At 53.0% G+C, this 17,802-nt stretch overlaps 1 protein-coding gene across 1 annotated transcript; it reads right to left on the bottom strand.

Annotated features, from left to right (window-relative positions):
- Window positions 1-255: 255 nt before the first annotated feature.
- On the bottom strand, window positions 256-8,386 carry LOC113877588 (secreted and transmembrane protein 1A-like). The gene is made up of 6 exons (XM_027517812.1): window positions 8,216-8,386; window positions 3,472-3,622; window positions 2,942-3,256; window positions 2,327-2,359; window positions 1,911-2,071; window positions 256-1,192 (listed from the first exon to the last, which is right to left on the bottom strand). Exons 2-5 carry the CDS (start codon window positions 3,554-3,556, stop codon window positions 1,950-1,952), a joined length of 555 nt encoding a protein of 184 aa, XP_027373613.1. The 5' UTR covers window positions 3,557-3,622; window positions 8,216-8,386; the 3' UTR covers window positions 256-1,192; window positions 1,911-1,949.
- Between the last annotated feature and the right edge of the window lie 9,416 nt (window positions 8,387-17,802).

Here is a 17,802-nt window from a genome sequence, read left to right as displayed (position 1 = left end):
GAGGACTCCCAGATATTGCCTTCTACATGTATTTGGAATCCTTTTTTTTTTTAAATATATGTTTATTTGGCTGTGTCGGGTCTCATGGGTCTCTAGTTGTGGCATGCAGACTTAGCTGCCACACAGCACTTGGGATCTTAATTCCCTCACCAAGGATCGAACCCGCGTCCCCTGCATTGCAAGGCAAATTCTTAACCACTCGACCACCAGGGAAGCCCTCATTGGGACTTTTTAGCTTGTGAGACTCACAGCAGCTTCTTTCAGATTTTTATTTTCTTCACTTAAGGATATATTTCTCAGCTCATTCGATGATTTGCTACTAGGTTTAGTGTAGTCATCTTGAGGATTAGCAATGTGGATGTTTTGCAAAGCACGGAATGTAGCACTTCTAGAAAAACCTTCTTTTTATCACATTATATGTACCTTTTAGGAACATATTCAATGAACCACCAAGCAGCTCCATCTTTAAAGGAACTTCTCTATGCTGAAAAGAAAAGGCTACAACGAGAGACAGGAAAAGGATGAAATAAGAGGGCTCATCAGTAAAGGCAAACATGCAGTAGAAGTAGGACACCATCCACGCACACAAACAGGAGGTCAAAACCAAGAATCACGAGAGGAGGAGAGGACGCACGCAGGACATTCGAAATGCACTGGAAAGAAGAGATCAGCAACTTAAGACACTCATGCACGTATGTGTAGACTGCTGTATCGAGATCTCATGGTCACCACAAACCGGAAGTCTATTATCATAGGTATACACACAAAAAAGAGAAAGCAATTCAAGTGCATCACGGAAGTCATCAAATCATAAGGGAACAAAAGAGGAAAGGAAGAAAAAAAGACATCCCAGCCCACCTCCAAAAAAACAACAAAGAATACACTCAGGGAGTTGCACAGCTTTGCTTGTAGACACATCTGGCATATATGGTTTGGGATGCGGTTTGGGAACAGGAAGGGGCAGCACGTGGGGCAGGTGGCAGAGTGGGGAGCCCCAGGGCTGGGGAAGACCAGGGAGGTTGGACAGAGATTCCAGCAGCAGCCACCTGTCTGGCCTCCCATCCAGAGGGGCTGCTCTACCCTGTGAGGGTGGTGGAGGATGCCCCATGCATCATCTCAGGCCACTGATATCCTCATTTTGGTTCCACAGGTGCTTCCTGGAACGTCCCTCAAACTGGTTCTTATTCATGTTCTAAAGACAAGAGAGTGTCCATGATCAGTTGAGGACCCCAGACTGGGGCATCTCCAAGGTGACCGAAGCGTGGCACTCCTGCCCTGGGGAGGAGCCCAGGCCTGGGTGGGGTGGAGGAGGGAAGGGTCCTGTTAGGTCAAGTGCTATGGAACATGAGATTTTTGCACTTTGGGCCCCAGAAACTGCTAAGGAGCCCTCCCTGGCATGTCCATCAGGAAGACGCCAGGAAGTGGCCAAGCTTCCTAGTCCTCAGCTGCTCTTCCCCGCACGTCCCCTCTGCAGAGTCCAGTGTGCACGGTGCACTCAGCTCCCCACCCCAGGTTCAGAGCCTCCTTACTTGGGGAAGTGGGGAGAGTGGGAGGGATGAGAGCCACGCAAGACACCTTTGCCTACAAGTGCGTCCTTTGGGAATATCCCCCACCCACACATCTAGGTCTCCTGGAAGAAGCAGGAAGCCCCCATGCCATCCCCTAGGGGGTCCTAGGGGTGGTGTGGACTCCATGGCCTGTCTGCGGTGGGGCATCTGCGTTCTGGGACTAGTACTGCATTTGTTGCCTGGGGTCCTCTGGGGCAGCAGTTCTGGCTCCCTGGGACCTCAAATGCTCCCCAATCTCTCACTGGTCTCGGTGAGTATGAGACCATGGGGCAGAGTGTCTATGCCGGGTCTGGGATGACCCTACCCCTCCCCCACCCACAGACCAGGCTCAGCGGCCAATACCTTCTGGAGCTTGAAGTTCAGGGAGCCACACCTTCAGCACTAGACCAGTGTGCAGATCAGCAGGCTGAGGAGGACGACGAGGCAAGGATGGGGAAGATTACCAGCATCTCGCTCAGTGTGTTGAGGATTATGATTGGAACGGGGTGTGCTCCTCTGCCGACCTGCGATAAATAGGAGGGACCGGGCCCTTCCTCCTTTGTTCACCTGTGCAGGAGCCCCCACCACCTTGGGGGCACCCTCGAGGGGGACATCGCCTGTGGTTAGGAAGCCCATGGGTGGGAGAATGGCAGGGGGATGGGTGCATGGGATGGGCAGGGCTCCAGTAACAGAGGGTGAGGGTGTCTGCACAGGGAAGACCCGAGGGGGCTTTCTGGGGGTTCCCTCCTGTAGCCCAGGATGAAGATAGGAACACCTACCTGTGGGAGGTATGACAGGCAGGTAATGCGACCCTGCAAAGAGACACAGGGCAGGTTGGCGGGGGCCTGCCCAGGGCCTGCCCTGACACAGCCCGTCTGCCCCAGGTATCAGATGAGCCCTGGATACAGGAGTTCATGAAGGCCTCACTGGGTTCCCCGCCCAGGGCCCGGCTAGGCTGAGGGGTGCCTCTCAGCCCCTCCCACTGTTCCTGGTCCGGGGCAAAGCTGGAGCCCTGCTTCCTGTCCCCAGCGCTCAGGGTGACTCTGACTGCGTATGAAAGGCAAAGCGGTAGAGGGAGCGACGGTTGACTTGGGGAGTTTGCAGCAAAGCAAGGGGTGGGGGTGGGGGGATAGGCGGTGTTTAGGGAGGGAGGTGCCAGCTCCCTGAGCACACGGGGACAGTGAGCAGGCACACGTGCCGGGGCTGCCCTGAGAAGCTCAGAGAGGGCACAGCCGCGGCGTGGGAGGGGCAGGGTGGAAGTCCTCTTCAGGCCTCATCTCCGTGGCTCTGGGCACCTCAGGTGGGCAGGAGTCACTCCTCCCTAGTTGCTCCGCACTCCTGCCCGCCAAAAGAGAAGCTCTTGGGGTCAATAACCCCCACCCCGCCCTGCTCACCTACAACAGTCAGTGTGGTGATTTCGGTATTTATCTGGCGTCCCTGCAGAGTCCACTTGTACAGCCCTGACTGGGTGTCCTGGGCTTTATCAGTTACTAGGTATGCCTGGTCCTTCCAAATCCAGAGCTCCCATCCATCCTTGCAGAAGTCTCCTGGGGGCTTTACATTGCAGATGAGCTTCCAGGGTGCCATGGGGTTCACTTTCAGGGAGATGTTGATGTGGGAGAAGGCATTGGAGATGCTGCAGCTCATTGTGGCTGGCTTGCCCCTCGGCACAGAAACCACACCCCTGGTGCAGTTGGGGTTGTCCCAGGCTGTGCGGGGAAAGTCACACGTGTGGGTCATGGCTGGACCTCAGGCCATCCAGTGACTGCCCTTCCTGGGGTCACTGGCACTACCTGGAGCCTGGGCCCCTCCTGGCCTGATCTAGGTCTCTCCTCCCACACCCATCTTGCCCCTGCTGCATTCCCCGCCCCCTCTCCCCCTCCCCTTCTTCCCATGCAGGCAGAGTTGGGACCATGCCACTTACTTCCACTCTGAGCACTCCTGAAGGCCGCCAACAAGAGGACCCAGAACATCCTGGGAGCGAGGAGAGTGGATGCTGACATCAGCATGGCCAGCAGGACGTGGATGAGTTTTAAGGGGTCCCTCGTCCTCCTTACTGGTTTTTGGGACACTCCCTGGAGGAAGGAAAGCTGATGAGTCAGAGTTCCCTTAGGCTCCTTGGGAAGCCAGTGAGAGGGGCTGCACCCTGTCCAGGGTGGGTGAGGGTCCCCAACCTCCTCCCTGACCCAACTGTGTCATGACCCTTCTCGACACCTTTATAACGTCTGCAGTGGGACCACTGTCAGACAGATGAGAAACACAGATGAGAAAGACAGATGAGACAGGAAACAAGTCCCTGGGACACAAGTCCCTTTATATTGCTGGGGTTATCTTGAATTTTATATAAAACATGCAAACTCCCTGAGCATGTGTCCTGAGAGATGGTCATGACACACAGAATCTCGTGTGGCCACTTGAACCTGACACCAGCCTAAGACCACCTTGGATGCTCCCAGCCCCTCTTCCACTCTTGCATTCTGAGGACTGGCATTTGGGGACATTTGGTCCACTCTCCAGATTTGCTTTTATCTACAACAAGAGTCTTCCTGTGGAACTCGTGAGTTACAGTCTGGAAAGCTGAACTTTCACTTCCTTTGAAACAAATGCTCATCTCGGGATTTGGCATCCAGTAAAACTGACGTTTGGGCTTCCCAGACGGCACAGTGGTAAAGAATCTGCCTGCCGATGCAGGAGACACAAGAGATGAGGGTTCAGTCCTGGGTCAGGGAGATCCTCTGGAGTAGGAAATGGCAACCAACTTCAGTAGCCTATCCTAGGGAATTCCATGGACAGACTCAGACCTGACTGAGCGACTAACACTTTCACTTTTCATAATGACAGGTAGCTACCATTAGGTACTACACAGAGGATGAGATGGTTAGATAGTATCACCAACTCAATGGACATGAATTTGAGCAAACTCAGGAGATAGTGGAGGACAGAGGAGCCTGGCAGGTTACAATCCATGGAGTTACAAAGAATGGGATGTGACTTAGCAACTGAACAACAACAAAAAGTAGCTTCACTGCCCGAAAATCCTCTGTGTTCCATCCATTCATTCATCCTTCCCCCCAGCTCCTGACAACCATCGATCTTTTTACTGTGTCCAGAGTTTTGCCTTTTCCAGAATGCCATGGACTTGGTACCCTTTGGTTTTGAATTCAGTGTCTGATTTTCCTTTTCCACTTTGCTGGGTACTGGGCAGAAGGGCCAGGAGCAAAGGAAAGTGTGGATGTAATCGCTTCCAGGAGCTGAGGGCCATTGGTGACCAGCCCCAGTCCTGACTCCAGGAGACTCTGGCTCAAACAAGGAGAATGACATGGCGAGGGACAGTCTCAGCCCCCAGACCCCTGTGACTGGTGCTGCTGTCTCTGGCTTCCCTTGATTTTCTAAACTTGCTTCTATTCCTAATTTACGGTCAGAAGGACAGCCTTCTTTTCTCACATAAGTACAACATTTGTAGTTGAGGAAGAAAGACGTCACCTGAGAGACACGTGTTCTGTGCACACACATGTATGTGATTTTACATACGTGGAATCAGGTTAGACAGCCCACTACTGTCTCTCTCTTCTTGCCCTCTGTACTGTATGTACAAGGCTGAATGCTGCTCTTTAGTCGCTAAGCCGTGTCTGACTCTTTGCAACCCCATGTACTGGAGCCCAGGCTCTGCTGTCCATGGGAATTCCCTTGCAAGAATATTGGAGTGGGTTGCCATTTCCTTCTCTAGGGGATCTTCCCGACTCAGGGATCAAACTCACCTCTCCTGCATTGGCAGGCACTTTCTTTACCACTGATCCATCAGGGAAGGGTGAAAGGTGGCCCCAAAACACATGTCCACCCAGAATCTGTGAAGGTGACCTTACTTGGAAATAGAGCCTTTGCAGCCATAAATAAAGAGGAAGTTGTATTAGAGCAGTGTGGGCCCCAGTGTAATGTGTCAGGCTTTCTTGTAAAAAGAGAGAAATTTGTCAGAAACAGACAACGGAGAGGCCCGGAGCTGACAGAGGCACAGACTGGAGGGATGTGGCCACAAGCCAAGGGATGTCAGAGCCGCCAGAAGCTGGAAGAGACAAGGAAGGATATTTCCCTGCAGCTGTGCTGACACTCACAGACTTTCTACCACCACTTGGAGTCCTCCTGAGGGAATATGGCCTGTGCACAGGTGACCCCTGGCCATCTTCCGTCGTGTTGTCCAAGATTGCTGAAGTACAGGCTCCCAGATGGGCACCCGTGGGGACTCCCTGCTGCTCTTTCCGCTGCCCTCAAACCTCCAGTTTTCCCCAAGCCTTCCCCAGGCCATGGCGGGGGTCTGCCCTCACACACACGAACCTCTCAGTCCAACTTCATGAGCTCCCTGAGGTTCTCACCGGGAAGGGCTCTGGATGGTTCCAGAATCTGGACAGGGATGCCAGGGTCCCTTCCCACCAGTCTCTGCCCCCAAACTCCAACCACCTTGGGCCTAGCTCCTCATTGTCAGATGATACAGCCTAGGAGCTGGGAAGAACTCCAGGTTGGGGTAGATCCTTGAAACCATAGACCAGTCTCAACTAAACCAAATCTGTACATCAGAGACACAGACTTTTCCACCTTATAGAGTGCAGAAGCGGTGTCTGCAAAGAGCTGGACTGGGGATGGATGAGCCGGACTGGGAAGGAGTGTCCTGTCTGAGGATGGAGGAGTTGGACTGGGATGCAGGGGCTGGTCTGAGGATGGATGAGCTGGAATGGGGATGGGGGGAGCTGGTCTGGGCTGGAGGAGCTAGACTGGGGATGGGAGGAGCTCCCCTGTCATCAGGCACCTTGGCAAGACTTATCAGTCTGGGGTTCCACTGCTGTCTTATTTTTAAATATAGGCATATTTTGTGCAGTATTTGCCACATATTTACATTTCAAAGTGATTCGTTATCTGAAATTCAGATGGGTTTTTAAGTCTGGCATTTCCACTCCTCTGCCTGAGTCCCTCCTCTTGTCTCTGATGCTGCAAAGGACAGGAAAATGGGAGAGAGAGAGGCCAGGGCACAACAGGGGAAGAGCGGGGTGAGAAGGCAGAGGGTGGGGGGTGCTACAGGAAGACTGCATGATGGGGCAAGAGCTGGAGGGGCCCTGAGGTTTCTGGAGTTGGGAAAAGTGAGGCAACAATTCACCATTCTCTCAGATCACTGTCACAGCTGCTGGTATCTCCATGTGTTAAGCTGGAGCACACAGCTGGGATTTGTGCTGTCACTGGGGACCTGATCACATTTGGGAGTCAGTGGAACACCTTGGAAAGTGCATGCCGTTGCCAGCACTTTGTCCTGCCACAGGACCTTGGGGAAACTGAGGCAGCAAGTATGTGGCTCGAGGCTATTCAGGTGACCAGGGGCACAGGGGTTCTCGGTCGGCAGGGATCTCCATTCCTGCAGCACCTAGGAGAAGCTGGACCAGGTTTCCCACGCAAAGGCTCAGTGGTAACGTGTATGTACCTGGATATTTACATGGGAGGGTGAGCACCCTGCTGTCCAGGCAGGCCTTTGACCAACAGTGTGGAGGGAGGCGACCAACCACCTTCAGGAGTCACTGAATCGGAGCCCCAGCCCTGACTCAGAGGGAAGGGATGCCTCAGTCCTGGGAGCTTTTGCTGTGTCCTGTCCCTGCTGGGATGGCCAGAAGGGAGGGTCCCTGGTACTGCTGCTGCTGCTGCTGCTATGTCGCTTTAGTCTTGTCCACTCTGTGTGACCCCATAGGCGGCAGCCCACCAGGCTCCCCCATCCCTGGGATTTTCCAGGCAAGATTACAGGAGTGGGTTGTCATTGCCTACTCTGGACGGATCCCTACTGGGCAGTAATAAGTTCCTGCAAGCCTGGGGGCTGAGTCTGTAAACCATTGCTGCTCTCACGGGCCATCAGTACCTGCCAGCCCATCAGCTGGGCTACTTCTCACTCTCTTTCACAAGGCACTTCCTCTGAGAATCCTCCCCTCCTTGCACCTGCTGGTTGCACCCTCAGGGGGCACCTCCCCACCACCTTCACTATTTAGTCCCAGGGGATGAGGGCCTCCCAGGGGCTCTGGCTCCCCAGGCACTGGGAGTGGAAATTGGCTTTCAAATTGCAGATCATTCACCAGTAGTGGGAGGTGAATTGAATTTAGATTGCTGCTGCAGCTTAACCAAAAATGAAAGGAGAGCATAGAACGAGTCAGTGGAGTGCCCCTCTCCAGGTTTCCTCTGTTTTAATGAGTGTTTATGAGAGAATGGGCTGAGTGTGCATGTGTGCCCCTTGTGAGGTCACACAAGTGCATACGTGCATGAAAGTGAGTGTGTGTGCACAAGTATGAGAGTCGCAGCGTTGGCCTGGACGTGAAAGTGTTTAAACCTAGATGTGGTCCGGGACAGCAGGTGTCCTGGTGTTCCCAGGTGTGGTCTGGGACGCAGGTTTTGTGCGTATGGGTGGACATGCAGGAGCTCAAGACGCCAACTCTCTGCCCATCCCAACAATGGCAGAGTCAAGCTTGGAGCGGCCCCTCAGAGACGCAGTTCCCCACCAGGTCAGGAAGCCTTTGTCTTTTTCCCTCCTTCAGCGGAGAGGCAGAGCACAGAGCCTGGGAGCTCAGCGCTCCATCTCCATCAACCCAGCCCCTATTTGAGTGCGATCCTACACCAGGAGCCCCGGCCACCATCCCTCCAGCTCTCACCTGCGACCCGGTAACCGGTAACCGGCTCCTCCACGCCTGCAGCTGCAGCCTGTCTGTGCGCAGGTCTGAGCGGCTACATTCAACCCAAATGATGATTCCAGGGCGGAGCCAGGAAAGGAGGAGGCGGGAAGGATTCAGAATCCATGCACCTCAGGTCTGATAGCCAGGTCCCGTATTCAGGAAGGAAACCTCAAGTTATGGGAAGTCACTCGAGTTTCCCATAAAAGCAGAGACATTACTTTGACAAGAAAGGTCTGACTAGTCAACGCTATGGTTTTTCCAGTAGTCATGTATGGATGTGAGAGTTGGACTATAAAGAAGGCTGAGTGGAGAAGAATTGATACTTTTAACTGTGGTGTTGACAAGACTCTTGAAAGTCCCTTGGATGCAAAGGAGATCCAACCAGTCCATCCTAAAGGAGATCAGTCCTGGGTGTTCATTGGAGGGACTGATGTTGAAGTTGAAACTCCAATACTTTGGCCACCTGATGTGGAGAGCTGACTCATTTGAAAAGACCCTGATACTGGGAAAGATTGAAGGCAGGTGGAGAAGGGGACGACAGAGGATGAGATGCTTGGATGGCATCACCAACACAGTGAACATGGGATTGGGTGGACTCTGGGACTTGGTTATGGACAGGGAGGCCTGGCAAATGCGGTTCATGGGGTCGCAAAGAGTCAGACACAACTGAGCAACTGAACTGAACTGAACTGAACTTGAATTTCAGGAACTGCCCTGAGTTCAGGGGAAAAGATGAGTTTCTTGACAGTGAATTCCTTATTATATTTTTATTAGGTGTAGGGCATTAGATGATCATTGTAAAGAAACCGGTAGGGGGCAGTTTTCCAGGAGAGCCAGTTCTTGAGTTCTCCCCTTTCAAGCTCCGTCTGAATAGATCCTCCTTTGGGGAGCCGGGTGTGTTCACCCCCCTGCATGGATCTGGGGACCTGCCTGTCCCCTGCTGTGTGTATCACCCCCACACAGACACTGGGCTGAGCTCTGCCCATTGAGAATCATCAGAGCCTGATTCCAGCTTTCAGAAATGCAAGTTGGGTCCACCTAGATAGAAATCATGCTGGGGACACAGGCAGGGATAAGGAGCGAGAGTGAGTAGGAGCAAGTGGTAAAGAGTTTAAACCATAAATTGTCCTTCATTAGCCCTTGAGCAGAAGGAGCCCCTCTTCCCGGCTCCCTCCCCAGGGAGGGTCCTAGCAGGCTGGGTATAGAGACACTCTGTGGCCAAAACAGGTGTCCCTGGGGCATACCCGAGTGCCCTCATTCCCAGAAGGTAGAGTCCAATAGGTGCTGACCTCAGAGAAGTGCTGGAACCCGGGAGTGTCCTTGCAGGGGTGTGTATGTTTCTCTTGTACAAATGGTTTTGGTGCTTATAAAAATCACTAAGATAGAAGTCTCTCTTTGAGACTCTGAATGTAGGGAATAAGGGCAATGTGTGAGAGTCACAAGGGCGGGGAAGGACAGAGGTGTTTCAACTCTTTGTTCTTTGTTCGACTCCAGGCTCCATTTTTTTCAAATTGCTGGAGGCAAGCAGCTGCTGTTGACTTGAACCCGGAGTCCTTGGTCCACGTCCAGCCTCGCTAGCTTCCAGGCTCTCGCCAGCAGCGCCCAGATTTCCTGCAGACCCGGAGGAAGGCTGCTGTCGTCATCCCGCTGCCTAGCCTGCCTTCGTACACCCTCCCAGCTCCGTCTTCCTTGTGGCAGAGGGGCAGGTGTGCAGCCTCAGCTGCGGGCAGCATGTGTCCTGGGAGCTCACACTTGGGGCAGCGGAGTCATGAGCCAAGGGTGACCAGAGACAAAGGGGCACGTGCAGGGCTGGGCCTGGCTCTGTTCCCGCACCCCCGAGGAGAGAGCCTGGGAGAGAGAGACCCAGCAGGGATGCTGTGGCAGGGGTTGGGGGCAGGAGAAAGAGTTTGTCTCTGTTCAGTGTAGGACGTCCCTCATCAGACCTGCACTTCCAATAAAGCCCCCTGGAAGGCAGGAGTGGGGTGGGGACAGTGAGTCTGAAGGTCCTTCCATGAGGGAGCAGAAGCCTCGAAGGTGTATGGAGAAGGGAGACCCCATGGTTATTGATGGTTTGGAGGTGGGGTGAGGAAGCCCAGAGGTCCGCAGTGCCAACTGAGTGCCATGTGGACTGTCCCCTTCCACTAGAACCTAAAGTGACCTGCTGGCAGGGTGTAGAGCAGAGTAAGGGGCAAAGAGGTATCTGTGGCCACTAGGGGAGAGGTCCCATAGGCTGTGGACCCAGGCTGGGCAAATCCTCCGCAGGTGGACAGAGACAGTGCTAGTGTGGGTGGGATCCTTGTGGACCAGCCCTCACCCATCCTATGCTGACATGTGTAGACTTGTATTCTCTCATTCTGGTTGAGCAGCTTCCCCGAGGCATGTGGCCACGTTCATGAACACATGTCTGCTGGCATCTCAGACACTCGGCACCCCCACTGAAGGGCAGGTCTCGGAGTGCAGACCCTCCAAGGGCTCATGGGCCTAAGGGTGTGTTTAAACAGGGCTTTGTGTTCGTGAGCTTTGAGGCTGGGTTCACAGCCCCAGAATCCTGGCTTCTCGTTTCCTTGATATTTCGAAAGCCCTGGTCCAGTGTCGCCTTATTTCCAGAGCAGCTGAGGAAGAATCCGCTTGTGCTCATTCCTATGTACATCGTCCTTGTGGGGAAGATTTAAACTTTTCCTCTTGTCTCTGGTTAGGAGTGCTGTGCTGGGCTCAGTTGCTGAGTCGTGTCTGGTGTTTTGCGACCCCGTGGACTGCAGCCCACCAGGCTCTTCTGTCCATGGGATTCTCCAGGCAGGAATACTGGAGACGGTTGCCATTTCCTCGGCCAGCAGATCGTCCTGATCCAGGCATTGAGCCCATGCCTCCTGCATCTCCTGCTTTGTCAGGCAGCTTCTCTACCACTGAGCCACCTGGGAAGCCCTTGGTTAGGGGAGGGGAGTGTTTTACTTACTTCCTCACCCTAGTGCCTATATCCTCCTTCCAACCAAAATCTTGCATTTCCTTTTCTTCTTTTTCTAAACTCCAAGAAATGCACATCCTTCCTCTTCCTTTTCAGTGATCTCCCTAGGGCTCCTGCAGTCCAGATGTCAGCATTCACGTCACAGTCTTTTCAGTCTCAGGTCCAGAATGTTTTCAGCCAAGCTGGCCGTACCATGTGGCTTGTTGGATCTCAATTCCTCAGATAGTGATTGGACCCAGGCCACGACAGTGAAAGTGCCAAATCCTTATCACTAGAGACCAGGGAACTTTCTTGTTTTAGACATATTTATGTTTTAAAATGTAAGACTAAAATTCTTGACCTGTTAGCATTTCTCTTTGTGATGGAGTCACCCGGAAGCATGATGTTTGCTTTCTGAAATGGCTGCATTCCTCCAACATCGGGTTATTTTGTCCCCAGCTGCCCCAGCCTTCAGTGCTCTTGGGAATTATTTGTCTTTACACTTCATTTTTTGAAAGAATCACATTTTCAGTATTCATTCTTCCGCAACCAATTCCCAGATATGCCTTTCCATTTAACTGAACGTTCTTTTATTTTCTTCAAAATAGTATGACACTGTACTTATGGAAGTGCTTATAACTGGGGTGCTTGTTGCTGCTTCAGGGATCATGAGGTAGGTCTGGCTCTGGCCCCGCCCCCGCCATGCATTGAGTAACTTGGTCCTGAGGGTCTAACTCCTGCAGTGGCCCCTCAGAGTCAGGGAGGAGGCGGGCTCCGCCAGTCTGGCTGAGCCACGTGGTCCCCACAGCTCCCTCCAGGGTCCCTGATGCCTCCGAGCTGCCCAGACCCTGGCGCGCAGGCCACCACCGACTGGATGCTCTCCTCTCCCCTCTGGGGACGAGCCCTGTCAGTGTACTTGAGGTCACCTTGCTGATGGGGCAACAGGAACGGAGATTCAGTGGCCACAGTAGCCAGGGGAAGGCAGCTCTGCCTGGAAGGGGAAGGGCTCACTAGGTGATTTAAACATTAGAGCACTGTTTCCCCCTCATCCTGACAACCTGTTCATTGCCTAGCATTTACAAAAGCTGTTGTTGTTGGGTTGCTAAGCTGTGTCTGACTCTGTGACCCCCATGGGCAGCAGCATGCCAGATTCCCCATCCTTCACCATTTCCCAGAGCTCGATCAGATTTGTGTCCATTGAGTCAGTGATGCTGTCCAAACACCGCATCCTCTGCTGCCTCCTCCTTTGACTTCAGTCTTGCCCAGCATCAGGGTCTTTTCCAGTGAGTCAGCTCTTCCCATCAGGTGGCCAATGTATTAGGGCTTCAGCTCAGCATTAGTCCTTCCAGTGAATATTCAGGGTTGATTTCCTTTAGGATTGGCTGGTTTGATCTCCTTGCTGTCCAAGGGACTCTCAACAGTCTTCTCCAGCACCACCATTCAAAAGCATCAATTCTTCAGCACTCAGCTTTTTATGGTCCAACTCTCACATCTGTCCATGACTACTGAAAAAAACATAGTTTTGACTATATGGAACTTTGTCAGCAAGTGATGTCTCTGCTTTTGAACATGCTGTGTAGGTTGGGCATAGCTTTCCTTCCTTCTGAAAGAAGCAAGTGTCTTAATTTCATGGCTGCAGTCACCATCAACAGTGAATTTGGAGCCCAAGAACAGAAAATCTGTCATTGCTTCCATTTTTTCCCTTTCTTTGCCATGAAGTGATGGGATCAGATGCTATGGTCTTAGTTTTATGAAAATTGAGTTTTAAGCCAGCTTTTTCACTCTCCTCTTTCACCCTCATCAGGAGGCTCTTTGGTTCCTCTTCACTTTCTGCCATTTAGAGTGGTATCGTCTGCATCTATGAGGTTGTTGGTATTTCTTCCAACAGTCTTGACTCCAGCTTGTGCTTCATCCAGCCCGGCAATTCGCATGATGTACTGTGCATAGAAGTGAAATAAGAGGTAAACAGAAAGTAAGTCTCCGGGGATGGTATCCCGAGAGGGAATCCTCTGGTGTGCTCACAAGCAGTGCGTTTATGTACAGGATGCACAGTGCCATGAGGGGGTTAGTGGCCCCATCCCTCGGTGGCCCTGACTGAGGCACTGCCTGCCCACTTTCCTCAGTTAAACACCCATCCTGCTGCTGTCCCCCTGCCTCCAAACAGGCTTACCAGCCTGAGCTTCCCCCTGGTCCCCAAAGAGCACAGTCCCCCTTATTCTAATGCCTCTAAGCTCAGAGTGGGTGTCCTGCCCCCGGTGGGGCCCAGTCGGGTGTTTACCTCGGAAGGCAAGTCCTGTGCAAATGTGACAAGCTCCCTGGCATCACCCAGGGTTGTGGCAGGAAAGTCACCGGTGGGGCTGCAGGCATAGGAGCTGGGGATACCAGATGTGAGTTCCTGAGCCGACTCAGACCTTCCTGGGGGACTGGCCTGGCTGCTCTGGGCCCTGGGGGAACACCCTCAGAAACTGCCAGGGTGCCAGATGACTTGGGGTGTTCAAACCTGCTCCCCACACCATCCTCACCTGTAAGGTGAGAGGCATCCCTGGCACGGGAACTTGGGGGGCAGGATAAGTCCATTTTTGTGTTGATTTGTTGATTTTGTGTTGTTATTTATTGATTTGTTTAAAGTACTCTGTTCTAACATTGTGAATTCTTTGCCAAATCAACTCTTGTTTATTTAACAAACATTTGTGGAGGGCTGAGTGGGAATCAGTGCCAGGAAGGGTGAGGCTTATGCCCCAATCCCGGGAAGTCCCTGGACCAGCAGGCCCGGGAAGGACATGCAGTTACAAAAACATACATAAAAGTTAGAGCCCTTCAAAGAGGCTTCCCTTCATCTCACTGAGCCTGAGAGTGGCCCACATGCCCCAGCTTCCGGCTCTCTCTTGGCCCAGTCACCCCGCGTGACCCCCAGAGAAGGTGGTGGAGGAACCTTCACACACAGAGTCTGCTCTCTCCTTTCAACTTTCTGCCTCCATTCCCAGAATTACCCGAGAATCAGGATGCTTCTCTGAGAAGACTCGAAACCCAGACCAAAGAGAGGGCAGGCCAGGGCCCAAGATGTGGTTCCTTCTGATCCCGGGACATGCCCTCCCTCCACGGGAGTTTCCGAGAGGCATCTCAGAAAGAGCACTGCAGACAGAGGGAGACTCCTCAGCTGTTCCTGGGGGAGGCAGGAGCTGGGAAAGACCTTCTTCAGGGGCTGCTTAAAATGGTCATCTAGGGGGAGGGTCCCTGGGGTCTGTTGTGTGGCAGAGAGGGGCCCTGGTCCTGGAAGTGCCGCTGAGCCTGGAGGAGCCAGTGCTCCTGGGACCACCTGAGGGTCTGTGGGGAAGCGGAGGATCTGGTTGGGGTGCTCCTGTGACCACAGCTGCATCAGTTACAGGTGCCATACACAGCTCCTGTGTGTGGACGTGTCTTGTATGGACTGAGGGGCTGTGGTGAAGCCTGGGCACATCTGACAGTACTGTCGGGGCATCAGCAGAAGCAGGCAGCCCAAACCCCCATCTGTGCAGACAGCATCGTCCTGTTTTTCCTTTGAATGAGCACCTGCCTGCATGCTAAGTCGTTTCAATGGCGTCTGACTCTTTGGGACCCACTGGCATGCAGCCTGCCAGGCTCCTCTGTCCATGGGACTTCCCAGGCAAGAATTCTGAAGTGGGTTTCCATGAGATCCTCCAGGAGATCTTCCCGATCCGGGAAGCCTGCATGTGCTTGTAGCTCCTGAATTGGCAGGCAGGTTCTAGTGCCACCTGGGAAGCCCCTTCCTTTTGAATCCATGGAAACATATACTTCCAGAAAAGCTAGACCAACATAGAATGTCATCAGGAAGTAAGTCTGAGTCCGGGAACTACAGGTTTTTACAGCTTCTTCAGCTTTTTTTCCTCCAGAATTTCTACAACAGTCCTGTGCTCAAGTAATCAGAGAAAACTGTGTTCTTTAAGAATAAACAGCAATTTTTATTAGGTTAGAGCATGATTGACGGGAGGAGAAGGGACAGTAGAATGATCCCTCCTTGGCTATCTCAGGCTTCCCCAAGGCCCCGGGGCAGTGGGTGGAAGGGCTGGGGCCAGGCTGAAATGCCCACGGGCTCTAAGTGCAAAACCCTGGGTCCTTTGAAGGCCATCATCTCCCCCTTCTGACCCATCCCTGGCCTTTCCCAGGGGAGGGCTGTGGGACCCTGGCACCACCATGCTGCCTTTCCTGGGTGGAAGGTCACTCCAAGACCATCTGGAGAAGAGGAGGGGCTCCTGGATGGTCACCAAGGCTGAGGGGCCATCCCTGAGTGACTCAGCTGAGGGCTGCAGCCTGCTGGGCTTGACCCTGCACACAAAAGAGCAGCACAGAGTGTCTTGCTCACTGTTCAGTTCTGCAAAGGTTGATCTGCTGCAGCCCCGGACTCACAGTGCACTTCTGTGCTCAGACAGGAATTAGAGACGTTAACGGACTCTGTGTATCTGGACAAGCAACCCCTTAGATGGTTAGATGTGCGTCTCAGGAAGAATTTCAATGACCCCAGCTGCTTGCGTTTTCCCACAAAAGAAAAGCACCCTCACCCTTAACTTGTGATATATCTGTTCTCTGTGGCAAGCAGTAGAGTCACCTTCACCCAGATATATCCTTGACCATCTGTATGTGCCAAGTCATTTCAGTCGTGTCCGACTCTGTGACCCTATGGCCTGTACCCCGCCAGGCTCCTCTGTCCATGGGATTCTCCAAGCAAGAATACTGGGGTGGGTTGCCATGCCCTCCTCAGGGGATCTTCCTAACCCAGAGATCGAACCCAGGTCTCTTACGGTTCCTGCACTGGTAGGCGGGTTCTTTACCACTAGAGCACCAGGAAAGCTCACCTGTACTCCTGGCCAGAAGCCCCACGAACTGGCCTCCCCCATCTCTTGGGATGGATTCTCTCACTCCATCATAGCTCTCTCACTGTGTGGTTTTCTTTTAGTCAACTGCATCCACCCAAAACACTCCCCCAAAGCCACCCTGTTCAGAGGCTCACTCAGCCTTGAGTAGGTGTCAGAGGGTTCAAGGGTCTTCCCATCCTCCTGGCCTGAGAAGATTGGCCCTCAGCGCCAGGACACTCCAGGAACACAGATGCCCCTCCTGTCCTCCCCCTCCTCACCCCAACCCTGGGGCAGTGCTTACTTCCTCTGCATCCTCATTTGAACTCTGACCTCCTCTCCTGGTAGAGGCTTCCAGGCCCAGGGCTAGAATATACAGGCCAGAGGCCACCAGGTCTGAGAGTGACTGAGGGTCAAAGTTTAAAATTGGGTGTTTTCCCACAAGGGGCCCCGAGGAGGGCTGTGAGCAGGAGGCTGAGGGCAGGTGCCCTGGGGACAGGTCCAGAAGCCTGGGCGTCAGCTGGTCAGCACACACCTGAGGGTTCAGGTCCCCAACTTCCGGAATGTGCCAGAGTCAGCCTGAGGGGGAGGTCCACAGGCTGAGAGCAGAGCCCAGCCGGCTGCTCAGGCTTCATGGGAACCCCAGGGGACTGTCCACACTGAGGCTGGGCCCCCTGGGGTGGGGGTGAGGTAGGGAGAGAGTGTGCAGTTCGCTTCTTCGAGGGGTCAATAAACAAGGGTGTTTTGTTCTGACGAGGTCCCTGCTCTCCCATGGTGTGAAGGCCAGCCATTCTGAGCACAGTGGGTCCTCCGTGAATGTTGATCAACAGCCATGGGTGTCCCTGGGGTGGAGGATCACGTGTTTACAGAGCCGGGTCCCCAGCCCCTCCCCACTTTGGAGGTGGCTGCTGCTGTTTTACTTGCTGAGTTGGGTCCAACTCTTTTAAGACGCCATGGACGGTAGACGATCAGGCTCCTCCATCCCTGAGATTTCCCAGGCAAGAATCCTGGAGTGTGTTGCCATTCCCTTCTCCAGGGGTCTTCCCCACCCAGGGACCAAACTTGCCTCTCTTGCTGGGTAGACAGATTCTTTATCTCTGAGTCACCTGGGAAGCTTTTGGAGGCAAACTGCTAAATTAAGGAGGGGAGTAAGGTTTTTGGAGAGCACTGAGTCCCACCTGCTTCATAAAATATGCACACTAGTCACAAAACCCGGTTTGTTGCCATTTGGCACAAAATCTCAGGACTTGACTGGTGGCATGTTATTGGAGGACCCACACTCCTTCACTCTGCCGGGGTCCAGCCCCAGCAGGATCCAGGGGTACCCTCAGGATGATGGCCTAGGCAATAAGGATAGCAAAGTGGAGAGCAGGGCTTGATCTTCCTTGATAAACACAGAAAGCCAATAAAGTTCCTGTGTTCCAAGGAGTCATCCTGAAAGAACAACAGAGAGAAACGGAGGGAAAAGGAAAAAAAAGAACGACACAGGGAGACCAAGCTTCCGTGAGCGAGGCCCATAACTTTATTTTCAAAAGGAACTTTTATACCTTGACTTGTACATAGAAGGAAATGAAAGATGCAAAGTCATACAGAGTCAGCCCAAACATTACATCTGTTTTGTCTTTATCAAAACCAGGATTTTTTCTGCACACCTTTCCCATAAACAATGTTGTGTACAATATCTTCTGGCCTTGGAGGCACGTGGACATTTTATGACCCTTTTTTGATAAAGGCTGCTCAGCCAGAAAACTTATTTTCCCTTGAAGTGTTTTTTCTTT

This window comes from Bos indicus x Bos taurus, chromosome 19 (assembly GCF_003369695.1).
Source record: "Bos indicus x Bos taurus breed Angus x Brahman F1 hybrid chromosome 19, Bos_hybrid_MaternalHap_v2.0, whole genome shotgun sequence".
NCBI lineage: Eukaryota > Metazoa > Chordata > Mammalia > Artiodactyla > Bovidae > Bos > Bos indicus x Bos taurus.
Note: the sequence above shows the minus strand (reverse complement) of the source record. Positions and strands in the feature narration are given on the sequence as shown.